Source organism: Rhinatrema bivittatum, chromosome 1 (assembly GCF_901001135.1).
Source record: "Rhinatrema bivittatum chromosome 1, aRhiBiv1.1, whole genome shotgun sequence".
Taxonomy (NCBI): Eukaryota; Metazoa; Chordata; class Amphibia; order Gymnophiona; family Rhinatrematidae; genus Rhinatrema; species Rhinatrema bivittatum.
Window position 1 is genome coordinate 498296518 of NC_042615.1, and position 15320 is coordinate 498311837.

The 15320-nt window shown below is 44.7% G+C and overlaps 1 protein-coding gene across 2 annotated transcripts in view; it reads left to right on the forward strand.

Moving 5' to 3' along the window:
* The window catches only part of SLC6A8 (solute carrier family 6 member 8), an 88789-nt gene that overhangs the window by 18138 nt on the left and 55331 nt on the right, over positions 1-15320 (forward strand). For both annotated transcript variants that reach the window (XM_029609281.1, XM_029609291.1), the window contains exons 2-4: positions 2196-2327; positions 11337-11604; positions 12332-12464. In XM_029609281.1, the coding sequence (XP_029465141.1) occupies positions 2196-2327; positions 11337-11604; positions 12332-12464 (533 nt within the window). The remainder of the gene's footprint in view (positions 1-2195; positions 2328-11336; positions 11605-12331; positions 12465-15320) is intronic.

The following is a 15320-nucleotide window of genomic DNA, read 5'->3' on the forward strand; positions in this document are numbered from 1 at the left end:
AAGAAAAGCCGTACTGAAGCCTAGGCACCTCTCTGCATTGTGGGGGTAATAGCTAATGCCTTCATTAGCATGGGATTTGCATGCAAGGGTGCCAACCTGTGCGCAAAACTCCTTGCTGCATGGAGAATAAAGTTTAGCAACAAAAAAATGGGCGCACAACTGCAGGTAAAACCGCACATTCTACCAAACGCGCCTTATTACATCAGCCAGTAATGTAGCCAACCCACCAAGCCATCTAATAGATAAGAGTAGCTAAGCAATGGGCTGATACAGTAAAAACACAGGAGAGCGGGCAAACGCCCGCTCTCCCAGCGCACGCACAGGCCACTCTCCTGTGCGCGCGATACAGTATGCAAATTAGGCCTGGCGATAAAAACAGGTAAAAGGAGGCGCTAGGGACACTAGCGCCTCCTTTTGGATTGAAGCAGCGGCTGTCAGTGGGTTTGACAGCCAATGCTCAATTTTGCCGGCGTTGGTTCTCAAGCCCGCTGACAGCCACGGGTTCAGAAACCAGACGCCTGCAAAATTGAGTATCCGGTTTTCAAGCCGCGGGCCGACTTCAAATTTTTTTTTTTTTTACTTTTGGTAACTTTCAGGACCTCTGACTTAATATCGCCATGATATTAAGTCAGAGGGTGAACAGAAAAGCAGTTGTTACTGCTTTTCTGTGCACTTTCCCGGTGCCCGAAGAAATTAGCGCCTACCTTTGGGTAGGCGCTAATTTCTGAAAGTAAAATGTGCGGCTTGGCTGTGCATGTTCCTTTCTGAATCGCGCGGGAATACCTAATAAGGCCATCAACACGCATTTGCATGTTGCGGGCGCTATTAGGTTCGGGGGTTTGGACGCGCGTTTTTGGCCACTTACTGAATAAGGGTTAACGCTAGCGCGTCGAAAACGCACATCCAATTGAGGGTTAATAGTACGCTCCGTCAGAGCGCACTGTAGTGTATCGGCCTGACAGATAACTAGCGTATAGAAAAGCATAGTCAACCAACACAGCCATCTAACAGACAATTGTAGTCAACCTAGCTAGCAAGCAGAAAAGGGCAGTGAGTTAGAAAACACAGACATAGGAGCCAACGTTTCAAAAGGAATGGGGTTGCTAAACTTTACACAAATAATCAGTCACTAGTGGATGTGCCCAAGCACCCACAGAGCTGGCACCTATGAACCCAGATAACCAAGGTAGAAGATGGTCATCACGTTGATTATCTGTTAGAAAGAAGATTAAAAAAATTAAAAAAGATGGCACACTGACCAACACCGGGAACAATGAACGCCAGACAATCAACTAGCCAATATTATTTGTTTATTTAGGGGTTTTATATACCGACATTCCAAAAGACAATCACAATGGTTTACATTAATAGGGCTCATATTCATGATTAACATTCATATGCTTTGAATTAATGTACACTCATCAAATTATACATCATAGCAAATATATATTTTAGTTCATAAATGGACATCATCCTGGCTATCATAGTAGTTCCTGTCTAATTTAGTTCATATTAATTCATTCAGGGTCTACATCATGAAAATAAATTCTAATCATATTAATAATACCTTTATGTCATTTCTTATATAATGATTGTTCAACTGTCATTGTCTCTTATAATGTTAATGCAATTAGTATCATAAAGCTGTTTACGTTAAATTGTCAGCCTTTCTAAACAGCCATGTTTTTAGTTCATGCTTGAAGTTCTATTTTCAGTTATCTGACGTAAAGCCTCAGGAAGAGAGTTCCACAGCTTGGGGCCTGCTATTGCAAACATTCGGTCAATATTAATAACCAATGAAGAGCTTGGTTATCTACATTGCAACTAGTCAACGTAGATAACCAACTTACTAGTAAGGTTACTCAGCTGTCTATAAGGCGGAAAATTCAGACATTCTTAATGTGCAGATGACTAAGTTTGCTAACTGGCTCCAGATTTTCAGAACAGGTTGATCCAGTTCTGGTTTTACTCACCTGCATGCAGGTACTTATAGTCTTGCTTTTCTTGGGGAATGCAATAGGGAAATCAGAATAAGTCCCAGCATGCAAAGGGATAAAACCTGGACTGGATCAACCTGACCTGAAAATCAGTTGGCATCCCTACGATGATTGGAGTTTAGGTTTTCTACAGGCAAAATAGGAATGCCCCAGGTCGGTTCTACCAATATTCTTAATTTGTTTCTTCCTTTCCCCCAGGTGTCTTCCTCATCCCCTACCTGCTGATTGTCATAGTTGGGGGAATCCCCATTTTCTTCCTGGAGATTTCTTTGGGACAGTTCATGAAGGCCGGGAGCATCGCAGTATGGAAGATCGCGCCAATCTTTCAAGGTTAGACCTCAGTTATGCATGAGCTGGCACTTTATCCTAGCACAGACCCTGTTCACACTTCTGATACTGATGCTCCTTCAATATCTACCTAGCTATGTATTTTTATATGTTCTTCCCCCTTTTTTTTCTATTTATCTTCTCTACGTTATGGAGGTACTTTTCAAAGGGGTTACATGTAAAATTACCATCTGTGCATGTAAGTAGCTTGGACTCACGTACATGCTATTTTATAAACAATTATCAAAAGTACACATATATATATTCAGTTTCACACATTACTTTTACCTGCAGAAAAAAAAGGGGTGTTATAGGGGCATTCTCAGGCGAGGCCAAAAGGAACATGCAGAAGTTGCTATTTTATAAGAGATTTATGTCAATACATTAGGCAACTTATTGGCACAATTTAACTGGGTGACCGCAGAACTGGATCAAAGTCAGACGCTGGTTGGGATACCTATCATGCCAGTAAGGCCTTGGACACTGTTCCACATAAGAGGCCGCATGTTCACCCAACAGAAAAGGGATCTTGGGGTGATTATATCTGATTAGCTCAAGGTTGTAAAGCAGTGCAAAAAAGGTGGTAGTGAGGGGCCAGAGGAATATTGGGGTACACAGGTAATAATAATAATAATAATCATGCTAATACAATATTTATTACTTGCATTTTCCTTTGTTCGAGGCGAGTTACAAAAAGAACATCCAAATATTAAAAACATCATCACAAATATTAGGGACTTATTAACACCATGATCAGACCAATAAAGATAACTTTGTCATTTAGATCATAAAGATTTTCAGCCCAGCTATCTCATGAAAGCCTGTTTAAAAAATATATGTTTTAAACGCTTCTTTAAAAGCTTAGGCCTGGATTCACTGTTCTCGCAGAGAAGATTGAATTGTGTGGGGCGGGGGAGCGGGCCTACGAAAGCCAGCAGCCATCGCACCACTGCGGTGCACTGGCTGCCGGCTTTCGCACCGAATAACCACACCATAAAAGGTGTAGTTATTCGGCGCAAAACTGGCGGCGATAAGGGTCCTTACCTTTCGCCGTCAGCAATGTCTTCGCGGCAGCGGCCCCGGTGCCGCCCCCGACTCCTCCCCTTCCGGTGCCGATGCCGCCCACAACCCGCCCCGATTTAGGTATCGCACGCCTGCGATCCCTGTAGAGAATGACCCCCTTAGAACATTTATTTATTTGTTTGTTTTTATATACTGACATTCGATCTGAAATATCACATCGGTTTACAACGCAACTGAGGATATAAGAAGACATTGGCTTCTGATTTACAATGTAACATCATATTATTTCTAACAATATAATTTAGGATGAAGCAAGGGGCAAAATAGTTTCTTACAGCTTAACTTGGCATAACTTAGAATGGCACAAGAGAGCAACATTGTTTCTTACAGATTAACTTTGAAAAACTTAGGATAAAACAAGAGAGCAACATTGTTTCTTATAGTTTAACTTAGCATGACTTAGAATAGAGCAAGAGAGCAACATTGGGTTTTTTTTTACTGTCTGACTTAGATTAAGTTTGAATAAAACAGGAGGCAGCAGTGGAGACAAAAAGGAAGCTTTAGGGATGGTTATTACTATGTAATTGTTCATTCATAGGGAGCCAAGGGGATCAAGGGGGTGCTAAGACTGGGTGAGCTTATAATGATGATAAAATTGTGTCAATAGTGATCTGGAATAGGCGGAGCAAACCATGCTGCTGGAGTCATAGTTGAAGGGTGGAAGGAGAGGTGGATTACTGGAAGATCATCCGGGGGAGGGAAGCTCATCTTAGTACAAGTGGTGGATGGGTCTTAGGTGGCTGGAGGAAAGGCTTTTAGAACGAGCCATGTTTTGAGGTTTCTTCTGAAGGATTGAGTCGTGGGATCCAATCTTAGATGTGTAGGTAAGTTGTTCCAGAGGGAGGGCCCTGCCACCGAAAGAGCACGTTCTCATATTGTGGTCAGGTGTGTCATTTTCGGTGAAGGTATTGGGAGTAGCCCGGTGTTAGTGGATCGGAGGTTCCTTTGGGGGGGGGGGGGTGTAAAAATGAAGGGATGCGTTCATCCAGTTAAACTTGTCATTTTGGAGGGCTTTGAGAATGAGAGTTAGGGCTTTATATTGTATTCTGAACGGAATAGGTAGCCGGTGTAGGTTTTTGAGGATCGGTGAGATATGATCAGATCTTTTGCTGTTTGTAAGTGATCTTGCTGCTGCGTTTTGTAATAACTGCAACGGTCTGAGGGAGGTGGATGGAAAACCCAAAAGGAGGGCGTTGCAGTAGTCGAGCTTGGAGAATAGTAGAGATAGGAGGACTGTTCTGTAGTCATGGGTGTAAAGAAGCGGTTTGATTTTTTTTTAGGATCTGCAGTTTGAAGAATCCATCTTTTATTATTGTGTTGATGTGTGTTTTAAGATTTAGTTCACCATCTAGGACAATGCCTAGGTCTTTGACCTTGGGAATTATTTGATTTTTCAGCTTGGATGCTGTGCGGATATGGCTGAGTGTTGTGATGGCTTTGTTCGTTATGTATAAAATTTCAGTTTTCTTATGGTTGACGAAGAGAGACATTTGTGAGAGTAGCTGTGTTATCTCTTGTAGATGGGTGTCCCAGAGCTTTAGGGTGTTCTCAAGGGTCTCTTTAAGGGGGAGCAGAATTTGGACGTCATCTGCACAGATGAAATAGGATAGGCCTAATTTAGAGAGGAATGTGCAGAGCGGCAGCATGTAAATATTGAAAAGGGTGGATGAGAGGGATGAGCCTTGAGGGACGCCGTGTGGGAGGGGGATTTGTTTGGATTCTGACGTATTTAGTTTAACTTTGTAGGATCTGCCTGATAGGCATGATTTAAACTATTTGAGTGTGGAGTTGCATAAGCCGATTTCATTTAGCCTGTTTAATAATGTTTCGTGGTTGACGGTGTCGAATGCCGCCGAGATGTCAAGAAGGATCAGTAGGTAGGAGTGTCCACTGTCGAGTCCTCTGAGGATGGAGTCGATGAGGGTAAGGAGTAGCGTTTCAGTGCTGAAATGCTTTCTGAAGCCGTGTTGGGCTGGAGATAATATATTCTGATTTTCCAGGTGTTCGGTGAGTTGACGGTTGACAATTTTTTCAAGGATCTTGGCTAAAAAGGGTAGATTGGAGATGGGCCTGTAATTTGAAAGGTCGGATTTGTCAAGATGAGGTTTTATGAGGGTTGGCTTGATGACAGCACATTTGAGTCTGGGAAGATACCCTGTTCCAGAGTTAAGTTGACTATGTCTGCTATAGGTCTGGCGATGGTGTTGGGGGATTTGCTTTAGTAATTTGATTGGGATGGGGTCAAGGGGGTGTGCGGTGGGATTTATGTTTTGGGTGATGGTTTCGACCTCAGTTGACTCTATCAAATTGTGTCCATGCGGTTATGGTTGGGTTTGGTGGTTTTGAAGTTGTCTTGTTCATTTGTGGATTCGTTGTAATAAGTTTAGCTATTTTGTTATTAAAGAAGTGGGCTAGTTCTTCGCAGGTGCTCGTAGGGTTTTCATAAGAGGTTGAGTTGTGAGCTGGTTGTGTCAAGTCTGTGATGTACACAAATAGGGTTTTAGGATTAAATTGGTAGTTATGAATCTTTTTAGCATAGAATTCACGTTTGGCTTTTTCAATATGAATTCTGTATATGTATAGAATGGTTCTGTATTTATCTTTTTGGTGGGGGGTTAGGTCTCTTCTCCATTTCTTTTTGGCTTGTCTAAGAAGTCGTTTGGTGTTTTTTTAACTCTGGGGAGTACCATGGGGCTTTGTATTTGGTGAATGTCTTGATTTCTTTTTTGATGGTTGGGCACTTGATCTTTGCTACTCCCAAGTTGATGGAGATCCATGAGTTTACCGCAGCATTAGCATCATTGTTGTTTAAAGATTTTAGTGAATCTGGTAGTATATCTAGTAGTATATAACATGAAATAGAGAGTAAGTGCAAGGGTAGTGTATTCCATAGACTGGGGCCAGCCAGTCTCTTGTCTCTACCAAATGCACCAGTTTCAATGTTGGAGCATCCAGTAGGCCCATGCTGTTAGCTGGAAGCAGTGGCGTACTAAGGAGGGGCAAGGGGGCAGTCCGCCCTAGGTGACAACAGGGGGAGGGATGCCATTCCTGCCAGCATATAGGGAGGTCCTGCGGTGGTGCAGAGAAATGAAATGCTGGCAGGGTTCCCACTCCCCGCCAGCAAAAGTGAAGTCCTGCGGTGGAAGAAGAGGCCCTGCAGTGCCACTGGCATTTCCTTTGAGCTGGCGGCAGATGAAGAAACCCTGCGGTGCTACCAGCTTTTCCCTGGAGCCAACGGCAAATGAATAGAACCTGCAGTGCCAAAGAAGAGGCCCTGCATGCAGCCAGCGGCCAAAGAACAGGTTCAAAATGTGTATGAGAGGTCGAGAGACTGGCCCTTTGAAAGTGAGTGCCTGTGTTTGAGAGGGGGTCTGTGTGTGAGAGGGTGACTGTATATAAGAGTGAGTATGTGTGTGCCTGTGTATGTGTAGGACAGTGTGCTTGTGTGTGTGTGTATATGAGAGAGTGTGTTTGTGAGAGGGTGTCTGTGTATTTGTGCGTGTATGGGAGGGTGAGTTGTATGAGTGAGTATGTGTGTGCCTGTGTATGTGTATGAGAGGGTGCTTGTATGTGTGTGTATGAGAGGGTGACTGTGTGTTTCTGTGTGTGTGTGAGTGTATATGAGTATGTTCCCGTATATGTGTATGAGAAGAGTGCATATGTGTGTGTGTGTGTATGAGAGGGTGCCAGTGTGTGTGTGAAGATGTGTGTGTGTGTGTGTACACAAGTAGGCCTATGTGTGTGAGTGTCTGTGAGTGCCTGCACATGTGTCTGTAAGAGAGAGTGCCTGTGCCTGGGCATGCATGAGAGACTGCCTGCCTATGCCAGTGCATGTGTGCCTACATATATGTGTGTGAGAGGGGTTAAAGTTTATGTGCTCTCCTCCAATCCATGACAATCTCAGGATGACTAGAAATCTAAAGTTCCCAGGTAGAAAGAGCAGAAGATTTTTTTTTTTTTATCTTTGTTGGTTTTAATTATTGGATATGATGTGTCTGCTATTATAAAATATTTTATTAGTGTTTGGTACTTCTATTCATCAGCTGTTTTGAAATGTATATTTTTTAGTATGGTTTCACTATTCTGATTGATTTATATTTCTTGATTGTATTGTTTTGAGGAATAGTGATGTTCTGCTTTTCCATTGTTACACTGCGTACAGAATATGGCTTGTTGTGATTTCCAGTTTTGTCTGCATGTATGTGTGTGTTGGTATGTGGGAGACAGAAACACAGAGGAAGCATGTGTGTGTGTTAGTGTGTGAGAGAGAGAGACACACACAGAGGAAGTGTGTGTGTGTGAGAGAGAAACACAAAGGAAGTGTGTGTGTGTGTCTCTCACACTATGCTCCCTCTGTCTCTCACCAAGTGTTTATGTGTGTATGTGAGAGAGAGTGTGAGCATATTGTGTATGTGCATGTGGGCCCCCAGTCTACGACAATCTTAGGGTGACAGATATGGAGAGCGGGAGATTTTTAAAATCCTTATTAGTTTTAATTATTGGGTGTTATCTGATGTGTCTGCTGTTCTGAAATATTTTATTGATGTTCAGAAAATTGTAATATTATATATTGGGGGGGGGGGGGGGGGTGCCAAAGGAAGTATCCACCCCAGGTGCCAATACTTTAGGTATGCCACTGGATGGAAGGGTACGTGCTGACTGATAAATCTTTAAGGCTGAACTAATTAATCCACAAGGGTGCCTGATTGTTTAAAGCCTTGTGTGCAATCATCACAAACTTGAATTTTATCATCCACAAAACTGGGAGGCCAATGTAAGGATTCCAAAAGAGGTGTTGTATAATCGCATGGACGTGAGCAGACGCACTCTGGACAAGCTGCAGATCTCTGATGGTGGATTCAGGGATCCCAGTATAAACTGAGGTACAATACTCGAGCCCTGCTAACACAAAGGACTGTCGCACAGTAGAGGTGTGTGACCAGCAGAGGAAAGGAGGCCATAATACTTCTGCACAAATTATTGGTGAGACCTCAACTGGAAAGGTGTATCCAACTCGAGAGGCCACACCTCAAAAAGAATATAGGGAACAGACAACCCAAAGAAGGGATACAAAAATGGTGCACAGTCTGTAGCATAAAGCCTAAGAAGTGGGACTTACGGACCTAACTATGTCCACCCTAAAGGACAGAGAAGGGATAAGGAATCTGATAAAGACACTTCCATACCTCAGAGATATAAATAATGCAACAGGGTCAAGCATTTTATGTTTTCGGTGGACAGGATGTAACAAAAAAATAGTTTTCTTTATAGAAAGGGTGGTGGATGCATGGCACAGCCTCCAGTGGAGGAGATAAAGACAGAAATATTATCAGGATTCAAGAGAGCATGGGATAGACACAGAGGATCCTTAGTTTTGGGGCATTCAAGGTAAAGTCAGAGTACAAGTAACCTCTGGGGTACACGACAGCATGGAATACAGGCAGATATAGGGACCTATGCAATACATTTAGCAGGCACACTAACCGAGGCCAGAAGACATTAGTGTGTACATGTATGTAAATGACGGGACATCATATGCAAATGAGGCTTTAGCACGTGCATGCTGTGCTCTCCTGCACATGCTAGGTACCGTGACCTCCCTAATGCTGAAAATGTAACACCTGCCTCAGGGTAGGTGTGAAATCTTTCCTGTGCATGCTAAGCCCTAAATCTTTCGAGCTGCCTCTAGAAATCTTTCGTGCTAACCAGCTCATTAGCATGAGGTATTTCCAGAGCCAGGTAGCATCCACACTATCCTTTTTTTTTTTTTTTTTAGGTTGACGTGCACACTTCTTCTGTGTGAATACTCAACTAAAATTCTGTGCATAGCACATTGGGTGGCATTTTGACGGGTGCATTAAAATTTGACTGATATGCATCCTAAAATTATTTTAGTACAAGTTTTATTTCACAGGCTCCTAAACAGACTTTGGTAGGGTCTTTATCTGCCATCGTCATCTACGTTTCTCTGTTTCAATCTGTTTTCCCTAATGCACCCGATCCATTTCTATAGTATCTATCTCTCTAGATCAAGGGTTTTTCTACTGGGTCGCTTTCCTCGCTCCCACATCCCATCCATCAGGAATACCCCATCACCTGAACCATTTAAAGATCTCTCCCCATCAACATGACACGATCACTCCACTGAGTTGGCACACTGTTTCTCCTTTTTTTTTTTTTTCAGAGAGGCTGATCCACTCCTGGTTTTACTTCCCGCCATGCCTCCCCCATTGCATGAAGGGACTTGTAGTTCTAATTTCCCTTTAGAAAGAAAAAAAAAAAAAAAAGCAGGAGCTACAAGTTCTTACATGCAGTAAGGGAAAACCAGACTGGATCAGCATGTCCCCGAAGATGGAGCCAGCTGGCAACTCTGTTAGGCTACTCTGTCGCCTCCAATATCATCCTTAGCTCCGCTTTCTTCATAACTCCCCGTCACCCTGTGCCCGACACACCTCCAGAGCTGAACAGAAAAGCCTTAGGCCAATAACATGAACAATTCTCTCTCTTTTGGCATTTACTCCTTGCACAAATTAATGTAAACAGTTTTGAGATAAGGTAACAGCCAGGAGAGAATAAAGGTCAAATCTGAGACAAGAAAACAGGCTGGTTAAGAACACAAAAGTGCCCAGCGACAGCTATGGAAATGAAAGTGACTTGCCCAAAGTCACAATGAAAGTCAATGACAGAGCCGGGGATTTAGAGCCGAGGCACAGGGAGAAACAAAAGGGCCGAGGATTAGAACTGAAGCACAGTAAGATAAATACCTACAGTACCTGAATATAATCTGCTTTGAAGTGTCTGAACGGAGGAATATAAATCAAATAAATACATGAATAAAGGTCACAGTGAGATAAAGGTCCCCCACAGAGGGTCAGTGGCAGAGCCGGGGATTAGAGCTGAGGTACAGGCAGATATCTTGAGTTTGAGAATGGCGCATCAGCCTGGGGCAGACAGGAAGGCCTGGGTCCTCTCTTCCTGGCCTCAGACTTTACATGCGAGGGTAGAGAAAGTTTGGGGGGGGGGGGGGTTCACAGCTTAACAGGACATATCCAGAATCTACTGAAACTGCTTTATAAAAACATGTCTGACACGGTACTGAATTCTGGAAGCGCCTCACAGGTAACTGAAACAAGGTTTTTTAATTACTTTTTTCACCCCAGCCTCCCACTGCATTCATTCCACTCCCCAGGGAGACAGCCTTTCAGCCTTTTTGGTTTTAGAGCCCTGGTTACCCGAGGAGAGAATCCCAGCCTGGAGTAACCTTACACTTACACACACACACACACACACACACCCCACATCAACCTCACACACACATATAATGCACACACCACACCGATGCACAGTATTGCCAAGTGTTTTGGTTTCTGGAGGGAGACTTAAACCAGTCCTGGTTTCTTGACTCCCCATCCCTACTCCCAATGCATACAAGGCTGATTGCCATTGGAAAAATGAAGGCACTTACAAAACCCCTAATTCACCCACAGGTCAATTTTTCAAAGACGTTACTTATGTAAATGTAACATATTAGCGTAGCAATTTTCAAAAGCCACTTACGTGAGTAAATCTTATGAACAATTGAATGGCGTATCTTGTAGTAATTTTCAACAGCCCACTCACACGGGTAAAGTGCATTTACACGTGTAGAACCCATTTTTAAGTGAGTAAATGCTTTTGAAAATCAGGCCCTTAGGCGGACGTTCAAAAATCCCTCCAGAAACCATCTCACTTCACATCCCTGGTTCTCTGTGTTTTTCTCTGTCTGGCATTCTTTCTTTCTCACTTGCTGTGTATGTGTGTGTGTTTGTCTCTCTCTCTCTCTCTCTTTCTCACTCCTCTTCCTCCTCCGTATCGGCTTTGCTGGATCCTTTAACCTCACCATGACAAGAATAATGTTTGCTCTTCCCCTGTCCTTTTTGTACCGTGCAGGCATTGGCCTTGCCTCCGTGGTGATTGTATTTTTCTGCAACACCTACTACATCATGATCCTGGCCTGGGGCGTCTACTACCTGGTGAAGTCCTTTACTGCCACCCTGCCCTGGTCCACCTGCGGCAATCCCTGGAACACGCCCGAGTGCGTGGAAATCTTCCGGCATGAGGACTGCGCCAACGGCAGCACCGGTGCCAACTCCACCTTCGGGAACCTGACCTGTGACGAGCTGTCTGAGAAGCGCTCCCCTGTCACCGAGTTTTGGGAGTAAGTCTGTTCTAGTGTTGGGGAAGATGACGGGCATGGAGGAGGGAGGGGGAGTGAGAATGAGAGAGTTAGGGGATCCTCACTTTAGCAACAGAAACATTGATTGTTTGTGGATATGTACCATCAACAGTTCAAGTGGTGGTAGTGTCCCTCCTGTAGGTAACTTAGAGTGTGAGTTTTGAGCATCTAGATTTCTTTCTTCAAATGTGATACTCAAGGTCATGGCAAGGTGATGTGAGTGGTGAGAAGAGAACCCCACTAAGGTTACCAGCCGAACCCAGGCCGGGGGGGGGGGGGGGGGGTGGGAGGGAACGGGACATCCTGAGCTGGCCCTTGTTTTGCTCCCTTGTTACATCTGTCAGACTTGCAGTTCCAATGTTTGTGAGAAAAAGACTCAAATACAAGCCTACAATGGAGTGAAATCTTTACCAGTTCAACTCTTCCCCATGACCTGGAGCCATTTGGCGAGCCTTTTTAAGAATGGTTTTTAAGACCAATTGCCCTGCATTTTATGTTCTTTTAAGAAGATTACCATAGGTGAAACTTAGTCTTCTCCCACAGCACCTGAATGTAATTCGCTTTGAAGTGCCTGGAAAATCAAATATAAATAAATTAAATAAATAAACAGGAGGCCATTTTATGATTGCTGCTTGAGTATCTCTCGTTGTGACTTGGACAGACTTCTCTCCCTTTCTACTATGCTCACAGCCCTGCTCCTTCTCACCAGGAACAAGGTGCTAAACATCTCCAGCGGGTTGGATGACGTAGGGGCCATAAACTGGGAGGTGCTACTGTGCCTTCTGGCTTGTTGGGTCCTTGTCTACTTCTGTGTCTGGAAGGGGGTCAAGTCTACTGGAAAGGTAAGATGATGGGGTACGTTTTTTAAATACATATGAATATTGGCATCATTCCCTTCCAAATGCATATTTGAGAGCAGCTGATGTGCAAGACAAGCAGGTGATTTATTTTGTGGATGGGTGGGTGGCAGCAGTTTCCGCCTGCTCCTTTGAGGGTTGCAGCTCCATCAGAACCAGGGCTGATTATCAGTGGCATAAGCCTTCATTCTATTCCCCCCTCCCAAGTCATAAGAACATACCATACTGGGTCAGACCAAAAGTCCATCAAGCCCAGCATCCTGCTTCCAACAGTGGACAGGCCACCAGTACCTGGCAGGATCCCAGTCACGCAGTTCAGTCATCGTAGTGACAGTGCTTGATCAGCGGCCATGCTTCAAGGCTCCTTCCAACATTCTTGCAATCATGGGACCTAAATCCAGCCATCGGGTGCCACGCTTCCATGATGACCCCTAGGGGCTGTGAGTACCATCTCTGCAGCATTCCCCAGCCTTGGTTGACCAGGGGGAATGGAAGATATAAACCAGGAATTGACCCCATTTCCTTCACCTTCCGCCCCCCTTGCCCTCTTTCCAGGGTTCCAAGAAATCCTTGTAGCAGGGCACAAACGGGGACATAAATTGCTTAACCCCATAAATGCTAACGCTGAGTCACCGATCCAGGCTTTAGTGTCCAAGAGGCATTAATGAATGTGTAAAAATTGTCAAACTATCGCTAGACTAGTCAGGTACCAAAGAGTGACGCAGCGTGGGGAAGGGGGTGTTGAGGCAAGCCGCTGTAAAACCAAATCAAACCAATTCTTCTACTGAAAATTATGCATTTGCTGATAAGCAGGAGTACTGGCTCTTCAACTATTGAGTTATCCTGCACCTACCTTCTTAAGGAGATGTTCAGCTGGAGATCTGTGGACGCTAAAGACCACATACTCCACGGGCCTCGCTTTGAAGGGGTAGGGATATTAATTCCAGAAGTCGTGGGTAAGTTCCAAGCAGGGGTGGTGATCCTGGCAGTCGCAGCACAGGGTTTCGAGATTTCTCGCGGTTCCTGAAAACCCACCATGGACAGAACCTAAATGGGCTCAACAGTGTGACAGACTCTGCACCCCTCATTAAATGAACCGCACAGCACGCTAAATAAAAAATGTCACATAAGAGCACCAATCACAACAGCAGCAATGTCAATAACAGCAGCAGCAAAGGATCTGTCCGTTTTGAATCTTTTAACGAAAGAAGTGTTCTACTATTTATATCCTCTTCCTAACTCAGCCCGTCCATTGCAGTGTCAGTCAGTCCTTGACAGGGAACCGCAATCCGTGGCTCCCTCTGGAATACAGCTAAGGTGGACGCCACGGTCTGGCCTCGAGCAATAGCATCCCCAGCCCTAGCAGGGCCCAGGGAGCAAAGGTCAGGCCTGGGAAAAGGATCTGTCTGTAGGAAAGTGCCCTGGCCTGGCACATCCAGAAGGCTGGCCTCTAGTTGAAACAGCTCCCCCCGAGGAATAGCTTTACCCTGTGGTGGGTGCACCAGCACAGAAGGGAGATGTAACTCGCTACTGCTTGTGCTGCAGTCTCTGGGGGTGGGGGGGAGTCCTCTTCTCCCCACAGGCACTAGGCGGACATTTTTCATCCCAGGAGAGGTGTCTGACGGCTCTGAGACTCCCTCGCCCCGGCACGTAAGGCTTTGCGGCAGCTCTCACTCTGTGTTCCCCTGCAGCTTCCTGGTCAGCCTGAGTAAATTTCCACCTTGGCAGCATTCCCCCATGGAACAAAATGAGTATCAGTGTATGGCCGCCACAGCAATGAGCAGACACATTTAGGGGCTGGCGGAAAAGGCAAAGACAAGTTGATGTTTGTTTGCACTCGTCCTCTCTGGGGAGCACTCAGAAGGACGGACAGGGAGGAAGCTCTGCCGGATGGATTAATGCAGAGATTTAACTGTGTCGTAGGTTTGTTCTCCCCCCCCCCCCTAGTTTGAGGCTGAGACCAGGATGCCAAACAGAGTTAATAAAACATGTAAATGACTTGCTAATCATTTCCTGTAAGGTAAAGATATGGTCAGTGGTTCAGTGCTTGAAGGAACCCAGTCTGATGTTTGTGCATGCTTTTTCTGATTGCTAGTGTAACCCTGGGCGGGACGAATCCTGCAGTTTGCACCCAGGGGCACACAGGAAAGAGAGGATGCACCCGTTCTGCACACAACTCCTCTTTACGCTCTCTGTCTTTCCATGGATCACATTAAGATCTGAGTTCCAGAATTACACCTGGGGGACGAACAATAGTTCCTGTACCCAATCCTTGCAGTACAAGCCCTTCCCTGGTCTCTGTACACGGCACTAACAATGAACACAGGCTTTTCAGCCACAAAATACACTGAAAAGCAGGTGGTTTCCAACTTCTTTTACTGTTAGTTGATTTGGTGACTGAATAATATTTACAGCTTCAGTTTGGATTTCAATTAAAGTCAATAAATAATAAGACAGCGGAAAGATTAATAAACCCGTGACCTCACTTCTTTAGTAAAGATTTGCAGTTTCTTTGGAAGCACACTTTTCAACACCTCCCTTCCTCCTCTTCCCAATTACTCCAGTTCCTCAGATTTCTCAGTTTGAAGATAGTTCAGTCCTCTTGAATATTCCCAATTTTATCCCAGCTTCTTCCCACTGTAGGTGGTTAGAATAGAGTACCAATACTTTATCAGAACCAAGTCCCAGCTCTCATACATTTTCCTGAATTCTTCTTAAATACTTTAACTCTCCTACGAGCCGATACAGTACAGCGCGCTCTGGTTAGACGCGCTAGCTTTACCACTTATTCAGTACGGGGTAATAGCGCGTCGACAATCCCCCCCCCCCCCCCCCCCCCGA